Here is a 16,706-nt window from a genome sequence, read left to right as displayed (position 1 = left end):
CATGTGGCATGGTATCTGGAAGGTGCAGGGTTGATTGTGAGACCATCTTCTGTTTGTGTAGTGAGTCTTGAAAATGTCCTGGCAAATCTTGTAAACATCAGTCATATTCTATCAAGATTTAAGATGTAAATACACAGTTTTAGCATACAAGTACTTTATGCATTCCTGTGAGTATTCTCACCTTTTTATGGTCTAAAATATTAAGCTTCCCGTGTTTTGTTTTGTTTTGGTTTGGTCTGGTTTGGTTTTTTGTTTTTTTTTTTTTTGACAGAAAAGTGATCGCTTGAGCACCCAGAGATCTGAAAAAGAGTGTCAACATGCAAGCAGGTGTTTCAGATTTGCTGTCCCGTTTTCTTAAAGCTTCTGCATATTAATTGAAACTGATCCTCTTCTATTGTTGTTGTGTGCTTAACGAGAACCTCTTGAGTTTGCATTTGTGTTTAGTGGAGTTGTGCGGAATGAACAGTATGTTGCTTCAGATGGATATTGATGAGGCACAGTCCCGAAGTCAGCAAATATGAAGCTTTGGTGCCTATTGATAGGTGCTCTAAAGGTTGTTTTTTTTCTTAGATAAGCGAACAGTTTTTGTTTACGCTGCAGATCTGTCATTGCAGAGTTAAGAACTTGAGTCTAGGAACACTGAAGCAATGTTTTGTTGAGAATTGTTATCCTGACTTCACCAGTCCCTTGAGTTGAGGAGTGCTGAAGCAAACACTTTTTTTTTCTTTCTCCCTCTTAGTATCCTTATTCCGTGGTGAATGCTTGCTTTCTGATTGTGAAGAGCAATCTTGTTTGCAGATAAAGGAGTGACAGAAAAGAAAAACTGTGACTGTGATGTTTTGAACTTTCCAGTTAAGAATCTCTTAAGAATGTTTTCTTTAGCATATAAAATGTATTAAAGAAAACACCCAGACAGCACTGGCAGCCCTTCTATGGCACCTCTAACTCTATTCTATTCCTTTCTGCCTCTCACTTATCTACTCTGCCTCTCTTCCACCTCCCTCCTTCACTCAGCTCAGTGTTTTACCAGAACAAAAAATCCTTTCCTTGGCTAGGCTACATTCCTCTAAAAAGATTTTTTTTTTCTTTGTGAGCTCAGTCATAGTTTTTTATACACAATAATTCAGTAAAGGAAGAATTCTGCCTGCAGTGCAGCCACCTACTAATTTGCATGTGATAGCTGGGTGCCCAGCACTGCAAGACAAATTTAGGAAATGAGCAAGATGGAGAAACTGCATCTTTCGTAGTGCCTGTGAATGGTCGCTTAGCGCTGTGATTTGCACAGCATACAAGGACTTCTAGTTATTATTCTGAGCTCCTTCCTACAACTGCGCCATTTGTTCTGTTATTTGAAACAAAGTAGTTCATACACTCATATGAAAAGCTAATTTGGTATCTGCTCTGTACCTCCCGAGGACGGAGCCCTTTCTCAGGGAGGTGAAGGAGCATTTACCAGAATTGCTTTGAAGCATTACCAGGGAGCAGGGTGCCTTATGAATAGCTGCTGCTTGTTCCAGAGGAGACTTGGGAGGAGATTTCGGTGCTGCCCTCACAGTGTTTTTGTGTGTGCTGCCTTCTCTTTTGGAGAGGAATTTGGAGCAGGCAGGGAGGCTCCTGCATGGAGCCTGGCAGCTGATCCTTGCCTGTGACCTCCCATGCAGGCCTACTGTGCGGCTGACTTGTGCTTCACCACTTCTGTTACCACTGTTGCTCCTACTGCCACATTTGCTACACAGCACACTTTCATACTGGTTGAAATACTGCCTTATGTTGCATGCGGTCTCTGAGGCTGGGGACTTTAAAAAGTAGAAACACCAGGAATTTGTTCTTTTGACAGCTGAGACCTAGCAGTGATTATTGCATTGCTTTAAATGCTGATATGCTCACAGACATTACTTTTTTTTTTTATCAAAGACGTTTTGAACAACCAAATATAAGTGCTGTCTGAATGCATTTAGCATCTATCTGCGCAACTGTAGTGTAGGTTTTATCATGCTCAATGGTATTTGTGAATTTTCTTTTCCTCTTATGCCAAATTATGTCCATATATTGTTGATGTTGTGTAAAGTAAGAAAGAGGCCAATCAAGGACAATTACCATAAGCCAAATTATAAAACAAAGCAACGTTCTTTCATACATTACTTAAATAAACACATTGCTATAAAGGAACTTCTCAATACAGAAGTAGTATAGTATAGTGATTTTATTATTATTTTATTATTGCAAAGTATTACAACTCATATGCTATGGCAACTATTTCTTGAAACGACAAGACCATCATCTTCCTAAGATTTCTACTTGTGACTTATTGCACCCCCAGAAATGACATATACTTCTGTGATTAACAATGACATACACCAGTTCTCCTGATTTTTTACATGCTGTAAGCTTGTATTTGAAGAGGTGGAGTGAAGAGAGGAAAACCAAGGAATCATGATGTTCCTGTTCTTAGTTTGTGTGGGGATTCTAATATTCTATCTTTAGGGACATTGTAAATGTCATTTTCAAATAGAAATTATTTTAAAGTGTGCGTGGGTGTGTTTCAGGAGAGAAGGGTAGACAAATTATTAAATACAAGGTTTTTTACACACACATGTATGCAGAACTTCATTCTGTTAACAGTTTGGTAGATTTTCTTAGACTTCTCATCACAAGCCAGAAGCAGAAGCCACGTTATGTGAGGTAGGTTTCCCATGTTAAGCACATCCTCTATTGAACATGTAACTGTTTATTTAAAAAGAAAATGATTAAAATGAAGTGTTACTATCAATTGTTAGAGAAGAGGTAGTGTTTGATACTGCATTGTAGGTATTCTTTAATGTAGGTATTATTTCTAGGTATTACTGAAGGTTTGAGATGAACTTTTTCAAAGCTTTATTTAAACTGATATTAATTGGATGTGCTTTTTAACTTTCCATGTTTTATATAGTGTGCAGCTCTTCTTTTCAGTGATACATTAACCGTTATGCAAATAAAGACTATCCAGTGTCTTTAAAGTAATAGAGTTAATAAGCATTTATGGAAAAATGTCTTAGAAAATCCTGAACAATTTCCATCTCAACACTAGTTTGGAAGGCAGAATGAATACAGGGGTTCAGTCGGTTCCCACACCTTTGCAGCAGTGTACCACGTAGCTCACAGAAATGTACAGAAAGGACAAGGTGCCAGGCTGACAAGGTAGGTCCGTATTTTCAGTTTGAACAGGATTTGGTCTGTGAAAACATACAATGTGATGCTAAAACATGAATCTGTGGCCTGTTGCTACATTTTTTTCTAGCAAGTAGATGTGAGAGTTTTCTAACAAAGAGGAAAAAATAATTTCCGAAGGAAAATGCCATATTTTAATGAAAAACACACGTTTAAGAACTTCAAACTTATCTAGAGAAGAAAATGGTGATACTAGTAATACGGTCAGGTGGAAGTTAATGTGTCCGTTGTGGTCTGTTGTTTGAGCATTGCCAACAGTGAAATGACCTTCCTAAAGCAATACTTTGCTATGCAGTTCTATCAGAATGTTCACAGAACTTTCTGCAGGATGTGCACAGAGCTCCTCTATATACTGATGGCTGTGCTGTACTGGATGCTTAATGCATGAGAAGAACTCTAGATTCATAGAAAACATATATTATACAATTCACAGTAAAGGGAATGTGTTGTACTCAATAGCCTTTTATTTTTGAGATGTAGCTCCATTTTTCTATTTGCTGTTTTTGCATACAGAAAAATAAGTGCTTTATTCTGTGTTTGAGCAAGACAATACCAAGATATAAACGTTATTTACATTATTCATACCATTGTAAAAGTGCCATGCCTTAGGAGTACTGTGCTTTGCTTGATCTCATTTTTTTTTGTGCACGGCATGATTTTTCCAGAGTTTTATATTGCTTCCTATATTTGTGTGTGTAAAGGAGTGTTCCTGCTACAGGGAGGACAATGCTGCTCTATATGGTGAGAGGTTTCACAGGCTGGGATTCTCTTGATGATAATAGTTCACATATCATATGATAATATGGAGAGATTCAAAGTGAAATTAATGAAGAAGGGTAGGGTTTCAGACAGTGAGGTGGGCACGGCAGCAGTTCCTCAGCTTCAGCAAGCTCCTATGCCATAATATTCTATTTCTTACCCTTTTTGTTCATTTGTTTTAGCCTGCATGGCTCTTCCTGTTCTAAAGCAGAGGGGTTCTAGCTTTATTTATAGTCTCAAATTTTGCTCCTAGCATAATTATAATTTTATTTCTTTTTGTTCTTTTGTCTTATGACTATGCACACCATTCAAAGGCAGTTTTCACAGACGCTAGGGTTTCTTAGGACTAATGATAAAGCCAGTGACCCTTCCCCTTCCTGCCATCCTGACTGATGAAACTTAAGTTCATGCCATATTAAAAGGGTCCCAAGATGAAATAGTGTTGTGTTGAGAAAGGTGCTAAATGAAATGTAAAGCATTTAATACATTTTTTTCTCCAAGTTTAATCACGTTGGCTGGAGTCATTACCACTCACAACTGCTGAGCCTTGCCTACTTAGTTTGAGGTTATCACTCCAAAGGTTGCATCAAAGCGGTTTTATGAATTCTCACCACTGTATGTGGCAGTTGGTTTTGGTCATACTGTGCTGTTCCTTGTCTAGGCTAACCTTGCTGGCTTTGCCGGAGTTCTTTTGTGACTCCTTTCACCAAGCAAGTTCTGAGGATGATAACCTTCAGCAGGAAGGGCAGTTAAGTGCTATTTTATGCTATGAGCAGAGTGATTTAGAAAATGAACATGTATCCATGACTGATTAATGCTTGTGATAAACATCATGTTTTTCTTCTTTCCCATTTTGTTATGGCAGAGCAGGCTAAGTGTTATTGAGGGCTTTTCTTTCTAGTGCTGCCTTGTATTAATTCTTCCGTAACTTGTTGAACTTTCCAGACGGATAGGGTATTCAGCAAATGACATTTGTTCTATTATATTTTCCTAAAGCACTTGGATGAGAAGGAATTGTGTGATGGAGAACGGTACTGACTTTTTTTTTGTTGTGTCTGGGCTGTTAGGAGAATGATAAGATAAATTTGAAAGGGGTAGCCTGTTTAAATAGTTAAGACTGGCTGGCACAGTAGCCATTTTAGAATAAGTTCCCAGATTAAGGAAATTTTGTTGATGCTTGATATATAAAAATAAGGCTTTGAAGAAGGGGAAACAATGTCTGTTGTGGTAGAGACTGCTGCAATTTTTGCACTGTGAAACTATTAAAAGTATTTGAGGACAGGGTATTGTGGTCCTGAGTAGAGGTCAGCATGCCAGGCAAGTGTGACACAGATGGGTCTGGAGTAAAAAAGTGCATGCTGACGGACAACCATCAGGCGAGTGGGATAAGAGGCAGCTGAGGGCTGCTTCTCCTGAGCATTGTACATTCATTTGTGTGAAGTGATGTCTCCATTCTCCCACCCCCAGCCATGCATTAGATTGGTCAGCCAAGACCTGCTTGAAAGTGGGTAATTTACTCTGTCTGGGCAAGATGGGGACTTCTCTTATTTTCTTTTCTTCTCTAAGAGAAAGGTATTGTCACAGCTGTCTGTGTAAAGGTACAACTGCAGCTTTCAGATCGGCCTGGTGATTTTAGAGTTGCTCAGTAATTTTGTATATAATTGTAGCTCATGTAGGGTGTCACAGTGGCAGCCTCAGTGTATAACAGTGCAGAAAACCTGACTGGCATAAATTTTATTTGGACCATTGTTTCCTGCATAGTAGGTGAGGTTTCTTTCTTTTTTCTTTTTTTCTTTTTTCTTTTTTTTTATCAAAATGCGCATACTTTTCTTCCTTGTAAAATAATTGAACAATTTGATTTTTAAAAACCTGGCAGTATAGAAAAAGCTTGTTCAGACTTGTTTACCACTACAGTGATTTGAGTTATTCAAGCTGCTATGCTGATGTGAACAAAAGAATTTTAGGGAGAGTGTGCAAAATAATTTTAGATTATTTTCATAAATTTATTTCATGTTTTAGCTCATAATTCACAACTTGTCAACTATAAATACTAAGGATAATTTATCTTTTTAAATTGTTGTTCTAAAATTGCAAATTGTGATTTTAAATATTTTTAACAAGCTAGCACCTATTCATTGTGCTTTGTGGTAAGCATCTCTGGTGTGTGAATAAATCTGTGTTGTTATCAATCTCTTTCAGGTAAATATCACTCCTTCCATACATTCCACTGGTGAATTGCCCCAGCTTCTCCACCATGGTGTGAATGCGGGGTCCTTACCACATAATGAGTCATGTTTGTTGGCTCAGCAGAACGGCAGCCCAGCTAACGTGCTAGAAGCATCAATGAGATCCATCACTCCTCAGATTAATGGGAAATCCTCTAGCGATGACTTTGAGCAGCTGGTCAGAAATATGTCCCAGGTAAACATGTCTTCTGTTGACCCTAAAATGTGGCAAACAATAGCATACTTGCTGTAAAAAAATAAGATAATCTCTTCATGTGAGGAACAACTAGTAATGAGAAAGCAGGATTGGAAAACTATCCTTGATGTTGTTGCTGCTGATACTGTCTTTAGTTGAGCAGTGTGACACTCATAGATCTGCATGCCATTATCTTTCTGGGCTCATTGCAGGACTGATGTGTGCATGCAGAAGATGCTTTGTCAAAGCATGTTTTTGTCTACATCATTTATGAAGCCTAGGTGTGCTGCTTCATTGGAAATAAGACTAAAAATTCATTTTTGGGCTTACTGTGCATTGTTCTGTAATCTTACTACTTTTCTGTGGTAGACAAAAGTAGTGTTTGAGTCCCTTCAGTGGCTGGGGCTGAGAATAGACAGGCATGTATTTTAGCATTTTTCTAATTAACCTTTAATAGAGCTTGCTATAGGAAGTCCTCAGCTGTTCTTCTGGAAACACTTTTGCACAGTTCTACTTTTTCCTCTTTTTGAAATTCATCCTCATTTCTTTTTGGCATCAAAATTTCAGAGGGTACAGGCCAACTTTGTAGACCTTTGTATCTTAGTCTTGTCACTAATGATCCTGCACTCATTTAGCTGATTTTTTTCTGGTTTTCCTCTTCTGATCTAAGGAACCTTTGTCTCTCAAATCTTTTGTAATTGCTAGCTTTCTATATGATAGCTAGAAAGGAGCACTGAAGAACTATATTTCAGTTATCAGCTTGTGTAGCCTTGCACAGCTCTAGAAATAAAGTTGGAAACTTATTTACCAAGCTGTTTACCACACTCATTAAAGCTGCTTTTTGACATTTTTAATATTCATCCACTTTTCTTCTGCCAAACAGGGTCGTCTTGTTGAGACAATTGAGCTAATTAAACCTGTAAGTGGTGGTCTGGGCTTCAGTGTTGTGGGACTCAAGAGTGAAAACAGGGGAGAACTGGGAATATTTGTGCAAGAAATCCAGGAGGGAAGTGTGGCACATCGGTAAGAATACTACTGGAATATTTTTCTGTACCAAATGTTAACATGACGCTGTGATTTAGTGGTGTTATTGCTATTGTATTTGTCGTACAAGAGTGTTCTTTGCTTTTATTATATGCCATGTGTCCTACCAGGTTTAAAATAACTCATGAGAGCAGCTTTTATAATTTTGGAATAGAGTGCTGTATGATTTGTGCTTGAATTTTACTCAGAAGTAATTTCTTTGTGGTTTTCTTGTAGTCTCTCCCTTTCAACAGGGAAAAAAGAGAGGCTACAGTTCTATGTCATGGCTTTAAAAACTAAAATACAGGTGTTGGCATCCTTGATTACACTGAAAAAATAACTTTATCCTAAGAAATCCATTGCAATTAAAAGGGTTGGTTGTGGAGTAGGGCTCTGTTATACACGTGTAAGAAATCTATCTTTTAACTCAAGCGAGGCTTGACCTGAAGTCTGTGGACTATTAAAAAGAAGTACTTGGTGTTATCAGAAACTCGGTGATAACAATAGCTTGTTGACAGTATGGTTTAGACTTTAGTCCTGATTCCACTGATTCCTAGTGATCAAACTCATTGGTGAATGGCAGCGATACTGGTTCATGGCAGACTCAGTGGGGTATATCACTCCGTTCAGATTTGCTGATTGGGATCCTGGTTAGAGGTGCTTCGTGGTGTACTCTGCATGTCATGGGGGATGGCTGGATCATTTTGCTGCTATATGTCATTACAGTATTTTTTTAAATTGCCTAAATCCCTCTTTTCCCTTCTCCTCATTTCCCCTTAGCCCCCCACTCCCTTCCAAGTGACTTTTGCTCCTCATATTCCAAGGAGTTGAGACCTATCTTCAGTGAATCAAGTCCTGCCTGACTTGCTGGCAAGAAGAGAACTATTCAACAACTGTTACAGGACTCATATATCAGAAAGGGCCCAGCAATAATAAATCTTCCAAAGCACTCTGAAAAACAGTTCAAGTTCACAAGTAAAATATTATTGGTTAAGGCAAAATAGTGTTTTTCCTGAAAGATACTGAGTACCTTGGCTTCTACACTACAGGTGTAGAAGCTGATATAATAGGGAGCCTTATTTTTGTTGCTGCTGTTTGCTTTGTAAAGCACTGCCACTTCGGGATACTAAAGGCATGACTTCAGAGTTCTTGCTGGTTTGTTGTGGAAGTAATAGAAGGGTGGAAAAGGTAGAGGATAACTTGTCTGTTTAGGCTTCATACAGTTCCTTTGAAGTAGGTCTGGGGAAAGGCTCAGTATGTAATTCTACAGCAGTGTTTCCTTTGTCAGGAAGTGAAGTATTATTCTGTAATTTATTCAAACCTTATTTTTTTTTCTCATTTAAAAGGGATCTTTTGTATCATTTTCTTTCTGTTTCTCTCTCAGCTTACCCCCACCCCCCCCAAAAGGAGGGGGGGGGGGGGGGGTTGTGCAAAGCAAAATTAGTTTCCATAACATCTTGATGGAAATGTGTTCCATTCTTCAGTTCAATAAATATTCAGAATGGGCGCACTGAACAAAATAAAGCACTTGGTCTGTTAAGCAAGAGACTCAAAGTCAAGAATAAACATAAGTTCCCAGGCTATGGTTGGTTATGGTTGGGAATGACTGAGGCCTAATGTGCTTAGTCTCAGATGGGGGTACACGGAGAAGAAGGCTAGCTAGGGGGTAGCAGCCAGGGGAGAGTGGCAGTAGGATTAGCTTCAAAGGAAGCAATCATCAGGGTGCCACATCAGCTCCTTTCAGCAAAACTGCAGGGAAAGATTAAAAAGTGGGTGAATACAGAGCAGGATATTAAAAGTATTGGAAAATTGTCAAAATACTGTAATTTCTCTGGCAACACTCTCTTGTTTTTTTGTTTTTGTCATCCCCCTTCCCTGTTTATACATATGTGACAGAGATGGAAAGCTGAAGGAAGCAGATCAAATCCTTGCTATTAATGGACAAGCCCTTGATCAGACAATTACACATCAACAGGCTATCAGCATCCTACAGAAAGCAAAAGATAACGTCCAGCTAGTCGTGGCCAGAGGCAGTTTCCCTCAGCTCATAAGTCCTGTAGTTTCCCGGTCTCCTTCTGCTGCTAGCACAGTTTCAGCCCATTCCAACCCGGTGAGTATACCCCAAACGTATGTTTATTCCGTTTTGGGCATGTATGTGCTTTCTGTATTGAGACACTTTTTGTAACTTGTATGTATATTTCCTTCACAGTTCTAGAGATTTTTCTTCCACATATTTGTTTCACTTTGTCCCATACAAAGAGTAGAAAATATTAAGCCTTGCTGCTTGTATCTCGATGTTGGCCATATTCATTCTTCCCATCACCAAACTCTGTCCACCAGTGCAAATAGAACCTATTTGTCTTACATTGTAAAGCTCAATTTTGAGTTAGTAGTAAACAGGATCTTTTTCTTTCTTTACTTCTGCTTGTGTGTGCAGACATTTTTGAGGAATTACAGTCTGATTTGCACTACCAGCTGAAAGGGTGCTTCTCTGTTTACTCCTCAGTTGTCTTTTTAGCAGTTACTCTCACATAAAGCAACAGGGAGCCATCCAAATGCCATGCCTGGGTATGCACTATAGGACCTATAGAAAGCAGTTCTGCTACATTTTCTTTCTTTTGAAAGCTTTTGCACATCTAGTTGAAGAGAAGTTAGCTCAGAAGCATGGTAATATTACGCACGCTTTTCTCTTCCTGGTGTCTTCCTCATGTAATGGCTGATACGTTTTTGCTTCCCCTGGGGTTATACAACCTATCTTTGGTTCCTGTGTGTTTCATTGTTCATTTATCTGTCTCTTCTTCAGGGTGGTCTAAAGTTGGCGGTATATGGAATGATCAGCCTGGAAAAAAGAAACCATTTTAGTGTTCATTTTATCCATTAACGTAAAACATTTGGTGACATAAGAAAATAGTAATTCTGAAATCATTTTTACGGAGATGTTGCTGATGAGCTTAACCTTCCCTGTCAGCACATAGAAAAGGCCTACATTCTTGCAATTTTCCTGTTACATACTTATTTTCTTTATGTCACTACCTCTGTATTTTCTGAACAGCATCTGCCTCTCGAAAAAAATGTTCCTTTTAAACCTGTCCTAGGTCCTTCTGTTTTTTCTTATGCATATCTTTTCTATTTGTCTTGTTCATTAAGCTTTCAGTTGCTGGTGGAAAGCAGCTTATCTTAAGGCATTCTTTTTCCTTAGGGCATTGCTTTATTGTCCTTGGTTTATGTTAAGACTGTGGATACCCAAACAAATACTACAGGGCTTTAAATTTGCAGCACCTTGATTTACTCCAAACTAGTGACTTATTTTTGAGGTCCTGCCTGGTGGAGTACCAACTGTGGTTTTAAATTTTAGATGAGTTTATGATGTGATTTGTTCTTACACTAAACAATATCATGAAAACTCTAGTCATCCGCTCAGTACTGTACCATATGAACTACTATTTGTCTTTCTTTTAGAGCAGTTATGTCTGCCACAAAAATGAAGCCTATAGTCAAAGTTATTTCATTCCAATGCTGTTGACATCAGACAACGCAGAAACTGTTGTTCATTACACTTCTGCTAATGTATAGCTCACAATGTCTAATGCTGCTTTCAGTCTCAACCTCTGAATGGGGTTTATGCTTTCTGTTGTGCTTTGTTATAATTGCCAGCGTGAACATGTACACATCTGAAGATTTTATTTTACATTTCTGCAAGATTTCCCAGAAGTGGTATTTTTCTTACTGACTGAAATGAGTCATGGAGGTGGACAATCATAGGTTGTTGCATACATTCTTTCAGCAATCAGGTTGAAAGGCTAAACACACTTAACTGATGTCAGAGTATGTGGGAATGGCACAAAGCTGCTCCAGGGAAGTTTCAGACTGGACATTATGAATAAAATCTTCACTGTGAGGGTGGTCAAACATTGGAATAGGCTTCATCGAAAGATGGTTGATGCCCCAAGCCTGTTGTTGTTCAAGAGGCATTTGGATAATACCCTCATTAATGTGTTTTAACCTCTGGTTGGCCCTGAAGTGGTCTGGCAGTTGGAATAGATGATCTTTGAACGTCTCTTCCAACTGTTCTATTTTGTTCTATTCTGCTTTCTTCTCTACACACATCTGATTCTTTCAAGAGGAGGTACAGCTGTTAAAGATGAGCAATTTATTACTAAATATTATGTAATCTTACATGTAATAATAACAGTTGAAAAGGTCCCACATACCTGCCTGTAGTCTACCTGTCTTTATTTAAAAACTCGCCCAAGAAAGAAGAGAAAATACTTTTATTTTAATACATACGTACTTATTTTAATCACATGCAAATGTAATGTTTATTCCTTTGAGGTTCACTGGCAGCACGTGGAGACCATTGAGTTGGTGAATGATGGCTCAGGTTTGGGATTTGGGATTGTTGGAGGAAAGTCAACTGGAGTGATTGTTAAAACCATCCTCCCAGGAGGGGTAGCTGATCAGGTAAATTCAACTTAACCTTCTGTTTACCATTCTGTATAGTGTGAAGTTAAACTTTACTTTTATATTCATGCTGAATAATGCTAGCTTTTTTCCTCTAAATATAAAAATGAGAGAGCAAGTAATGAAATCTATCCTCAGTAACGTAGTGTTTAGTGGAGTGCATTTTATTGTACCAGTCGGGTTAGGCTCCAAATGACTTTTTCCAAACTGTTACGTTATATCTGTGTGGTGCCGATGCCTTTAGACTCCTAATTCTTTCATGAATATACTTGTTGTGATCTAAGGAGGGACTAGTCTGTTTACCTCCTCTGCCCATACAGTTGTGGTGGTTCCGCTCGAGTGGGCAGCTGAGCTCCACCACAGCCGCTCTCTCACTCCTCCTCCTCCTCAAAGAGGAACAGGGAGAAAATATGTGAAAAGGGCTCAATGGTTGAGATAAGGACAAGGAGATCATGCAGTAGTTATTGTAATGGGCAAAACAAACTCGGCATAGGGAGACAGTAAGATTTATTGCTTATTACTAACAAGCTAGAGAAGTGAGAAACAAAGGAAAGAAACCAAAAACCTTCCCCCACCTCTTCCACCCTCTTCCACCTCCTCCCCCCGAGCGGTGCAGAGGAATGGGGGAATGGGAGTTATGGTCAGTCTACAGCACTTCTTCTCTGCTGCTCCTTCTCAGTCACTCTCGTCCCCTGTGCTGTGGGGTCCCACCCACAGGATGCAGTCCTTGATGAACTGATCCGGCGTGGGCTTCCCACAGGCAGCAGCTCTTTCAGAACTGCTCCAGATATGGGTCCGTACCATGGGGTCCATCTCTCAGGAGCAAACTGCTCCAACCTGGGTCCCCTATGGGCAGCAGCTCCTGCCAGGTCCACCTGCTCCTGCGTGGTCTCCTCCACGGGCTGCAGCGTGGAACCCTGTTCCACCATGGTACTCCATGGGCTGCAGGGGGACATCCTGCTTCACCATGGTCCTCACCACAGGCTGCAGGGGACTTCTGCTCCAGCGCCTGGAGCACCTCTCCCCCTCCTTCTTCACTGACCTTGGCGCCTGCAAGGCTGTTCCTCACTCCTCTCACTCTCCCAGCTGCTGTGTGGCGCAGCGTTTTTTCCCTGTCTTAAATATGCTCTCACAGAGGCGCAAAACAACATTGCTTATTGGCTCGGTCAGCAGTGGGGCCCTTCCCAAACATGGGGCAGCTTCTAGATCTTTCTCACAGAAACCACCCCTATGGCCCCCTGCTACCAAAACCTTGCCACGTAAACCCACTACAACTGTTAGAAAGAATGATGCATCAGCTTCACTTACTTGAGGTTGAAACAGGCATCTGGGCTCATGTGTCTGCTTCTTGACACAGCCCGTGAGACTGCCTTTGTTCATGCCTGAAGGGCTCAGAAGTGAAATTGGTCATCACAGGCCATTTCAAACCTGTCCATGAGCAGATAGATTAATTTTCCAGACATTAATGCTTTTCCTGTGGGCTAAATTTCTGTGAAGCTTTTCTATTGGTAAAATAAATAGGAGAGTAAACCTAAATAGATATGAGTGTAAGGTGATATAACTACGTGAATCACGCTAAGAGAGAAATGTATTTTATTTTGAAGTTATGGTTAATCTTGTGGGCCATTTTTTAAACAAGCATAAATCTGAGTGTACATTTTTAAGCTGTGTTTGGAAATGAAACCTGAAATTCTCTAAACTACATACAGCTGTTAAATATTAGTAGGTAGTAACCATAACTATGTGTATTTTTTTCACATCCCAGTGACTTTCCTTGAAAAAATGATGTGCAGGATATTTCTGGGGAAATTTTTAGTAAAAGTAATATGCTCTTAGGCAACATATTTGTCTTCTCCATACTGTCAGGGTATTGATGTGGCATTCAAAAAAAGTCACCTACTTCATATATATTAAAAGTAACTAAAACCATGTAGTCATTTTCTATTTGTATGATTTATGGAAGAAGTTGCAGGATTTTACTAATTTTTTTCATTATTACTCTTCTTCCAGCATGGGAGACTGTGTAGTGGAGACCACATCTTGAAAATTGGTGATACTGACTTGGCTGGAATGAGCAGTGAGCAGGTGGCGCAAGTTCTAAGGCAGTGTGGAAATCGAGTGAAACTGGTAATTGCAAGAGGTCCTGTTGAGGAGCCACCTCCACCAGCAGTCCCACCAGGTACTCCAATACCTATCTCGACACCAGAGAAGCAGGTAAGCAATATATAAGTTAATATATAATAAATACACTTAACTTTTGCTAAACTTTTACTTTAGACTTCATTTTCTTTTTACAGCTGTTCAAATGTCTTTCATGCTTATGTTCTCAGAATTCAACATTTTCATATGTAGTAGTGTTATTTTTTTTTATCTTATACTGTGGGAGGCGTTAAATGCTGTCAGTCCACAGTGCAAGGTGCTACATGCTTGAGGTCTTCTGGGATCTGGGCTTGGGATTAGAAGTTATTAAGGTCATACGTCTGGGTTGATTTACCCTTTGACTTGCTTATAATTATGCAGTGATACTTCAGGAATAGCAGAGTCCGTGTAATATTTTCTTGAGACATAGCATGCTGTTTCTTCAGCATTTCTCTGTCCACTTACCCTTTTACTCTCCAGGAGCACTTATTTCTATATCATTGCAGCCGTCCATCAGACAGTTCTTCTCTGTGCCAGCCACCACACAGAAGCTGCCTCTTTCCTGCATCACCTGACATTGCTCATTTACTAGTCATTTTCCAAAGAAAACCAGCTGCTACCGTTATTCCCTTGCTGATGATTATACTCTGTAGTGTTACTCCTCAGACTAGCTATGACTCCTCTACAACTCCCAGCTACAGCTCTCAGCATTAGCTTTGTCCCCTCAGAACCTCAATGATATAGGTCATTCCCGCATTTGCTGCAAAGCCTGTTTTCAGGGAAGTAAGGAACAGTAGTATTGTGTCGTATGCTTTGGGGCCTACAAGTAGATAACATTTATGCATTGCAAAGAATTTTTCATTTTCTTTTTCCTGTTGTTTTTTCTAGACGTATTCTACAAAGTGCATTTCAGGTATATCCCTAATAAGAAGCCTTTAACAATTTCTTGCATGATTACCAGTGTTTTGCCTTTGTTCCTTGTAGTGGTATATGTGGGAAAGAAACAGATGTGTTCATCCCATCTGTTGTGTTTATCAGGCTAACTAAGAAAGTTACTGTTAACATGCACACTGAGTCTTTTCTGAGTATCTGAGAGGAGAGAGTGGTGGTTTTGTGTCTCTACAGTACTGAGGCATGAGACCCTGCCTATATTTCAGATAAAAGGATCAGTGCATGACCTGTGATGTAGCAATTTCTGAAGGAAAGCTGAATATGATAATTTGTCTGTGTGTATTTTGTTTGCCTTTCTGAGGTTATGTGATGAGATTTTAAGGGCCAGTTGCAGGATTGTGGAATTCCTAGTAACAAGAAAAAACTTCAAAGCCCACAAGAAGCAAAAACTGTCTTTTTTTTGCCACCTTCCTTTTCATTTCCGTTGTTTAAAAATACCCTGTCACTCGTATGCCACTTCTGGCAGAAGGCACACTGTTTTTAAACTATGCCTGCCTGCACAAAGTCTCATTCATGGAGTGAACATTCAGTTAATGATACTGCAACCTCCGTAATATGGATTTGGGTGTTAAACATGAATCGAGTGAAGATGATGACTGTTACAGCTTTGTTTGTCTGTTTTCTTTCTAGAAAATATATGGTGGCTAAAGAATATGTGAGGCCCTTGACATTCAGTAAGAGCAGAATGCTTCTCCAAAATTGGCATTTCTCATCCTGTTCAATGTAGATATATTTCCTGTAAAAAGTGATGATGTTACTGAAATTGGAGCAGATTTTTAGCATTGTAGCTCCCTTGAAGTATTCTTTCTCTCCCCACCCGCACTTTTTTTTTTTTTTTTTTTTTTTTTTTCTCAAATAGCTTTTATTTTACTCAAATAGTCAATGTGGGTTTAGATGATATCTGCTTGGTTTCCATATTAACACTTTACAGATATTAGCTGTTGTTTTTTTGTCATGTAGAAGAAGCAGAAAAAAAAACAGAGTATAGCAATTTCATCACAGATTTATACTATATTTATAAATGCTCATTTCAAATACGTGTGTAAGTACTGATGTCCATATAAATACAATGCAATTGAAGGTTTTTATGTTCCAATCTAAATGATTCTATGGTTCTATGTGAAATCATATATGTATCCGTAGTAGCTATGGAATTGGCTAGTAAGTACACATTTTAGACAGCTGAAAGATTAAAATTTATTGGAAAAATAAGTTTTTAGTGTTGATTATTTTTTCTGTTAATACAAAAGCAATATTGTTAAAATGGGAATTTAATATGTATCCTCCTGTAATAGATATTTTCATTAACAATAAGTAAATGAATTCTTTACCCTAAAATTCTTTGTTATTGAAATTCAGAGTGCTGTAGTAGGTGTTATTGAAGGTTGTCATTGTTTAGCTAGCTGGAAGGATAATTGCTACTTGCTAAAAAAGAAATTTTAAGTCTTTCAAAAACAAGAAAAATAATTTCCTCAGTAGAAACAGCTTTTGTTAAGTTTTAAGCTTGGTATGCATAGGGAAAAATAGCTATACTTATTCAACAAGAATTAAAACAAATAGAATACATAATATAATTTTGATTATTATAATTTTTTAAGAACACAACAGTCCAAAATTGGTTCTTAGGAAGTACCAGAACGGCAGTAAGGTATGTATAATAGTATTTATGCACGGTTTGTGTAACTTACTGTACAAGATGTTTATGGTTAAATTTGTTCAACTTCCACCAGTCATTTCTCTCATCA

At 38.8% G+C, this 16,706-nt stretch overlaps 1 protein-coding gene across 11 annotated transcripts in view; it reads left to right on the top strand.

The window, feature by feature from the left end:
* The window catches only part of MPDZ (multiple PDZ domain crumbs cell polarity complex component), a 106,006-nt gene that overhangs the window by 11,503 nt on the left and 77,797 nt on the right, over positions 1-16,706 (top strand). For 9 of the 11 annotated variants that reach the window (XR_014319345.1, XM_082783141.1, XM_082783140.1 and 6 more), the window contains exons 4-8: positions 6,166-6,387; positions 7,271-7,410; positions 9,307-9,520; positions 11,743-11,871; positions 13,882-14,085. Coding sequence is in view for 10 of the 11 variants with exons in the window: in XM_082783141.1 (XP_082639267.1) it covers positions 6,166-6,387; positions 7,271-7,410; positions 9,307-9,520; positions 11,743-11,871; positions 13,882-14,085 (909 nt within the window). In the remaining variant the exon portion in view is untranslated. The remainder of the gene's footprint in view (positions 1-6,165; positions 6,388-7,270; positions 7,411-9,306; positions 9,521-11,742; positions 11,872-13,881; positions 14,086-16,706) is intronic. The other 2 variants (XM_082783143.1, XM_082783142.1) reach the window with 2 other exon arrangements.

This window comes from Aythya marila (assembly GCF_965140915.1).
Source record: "Aythya marila genome assembly, chromosome: Z".
Taxonomy (NCBI): Eukaryota; Metazoa; Chordata; class Aves; order Anseriformes; family Anatidae; genus Aythya; species Aythya marila.
Note: the sequence above shows the minus strand (reverse complement) of the source record. Positions and strands in the feature narration are given on the sequence as shown.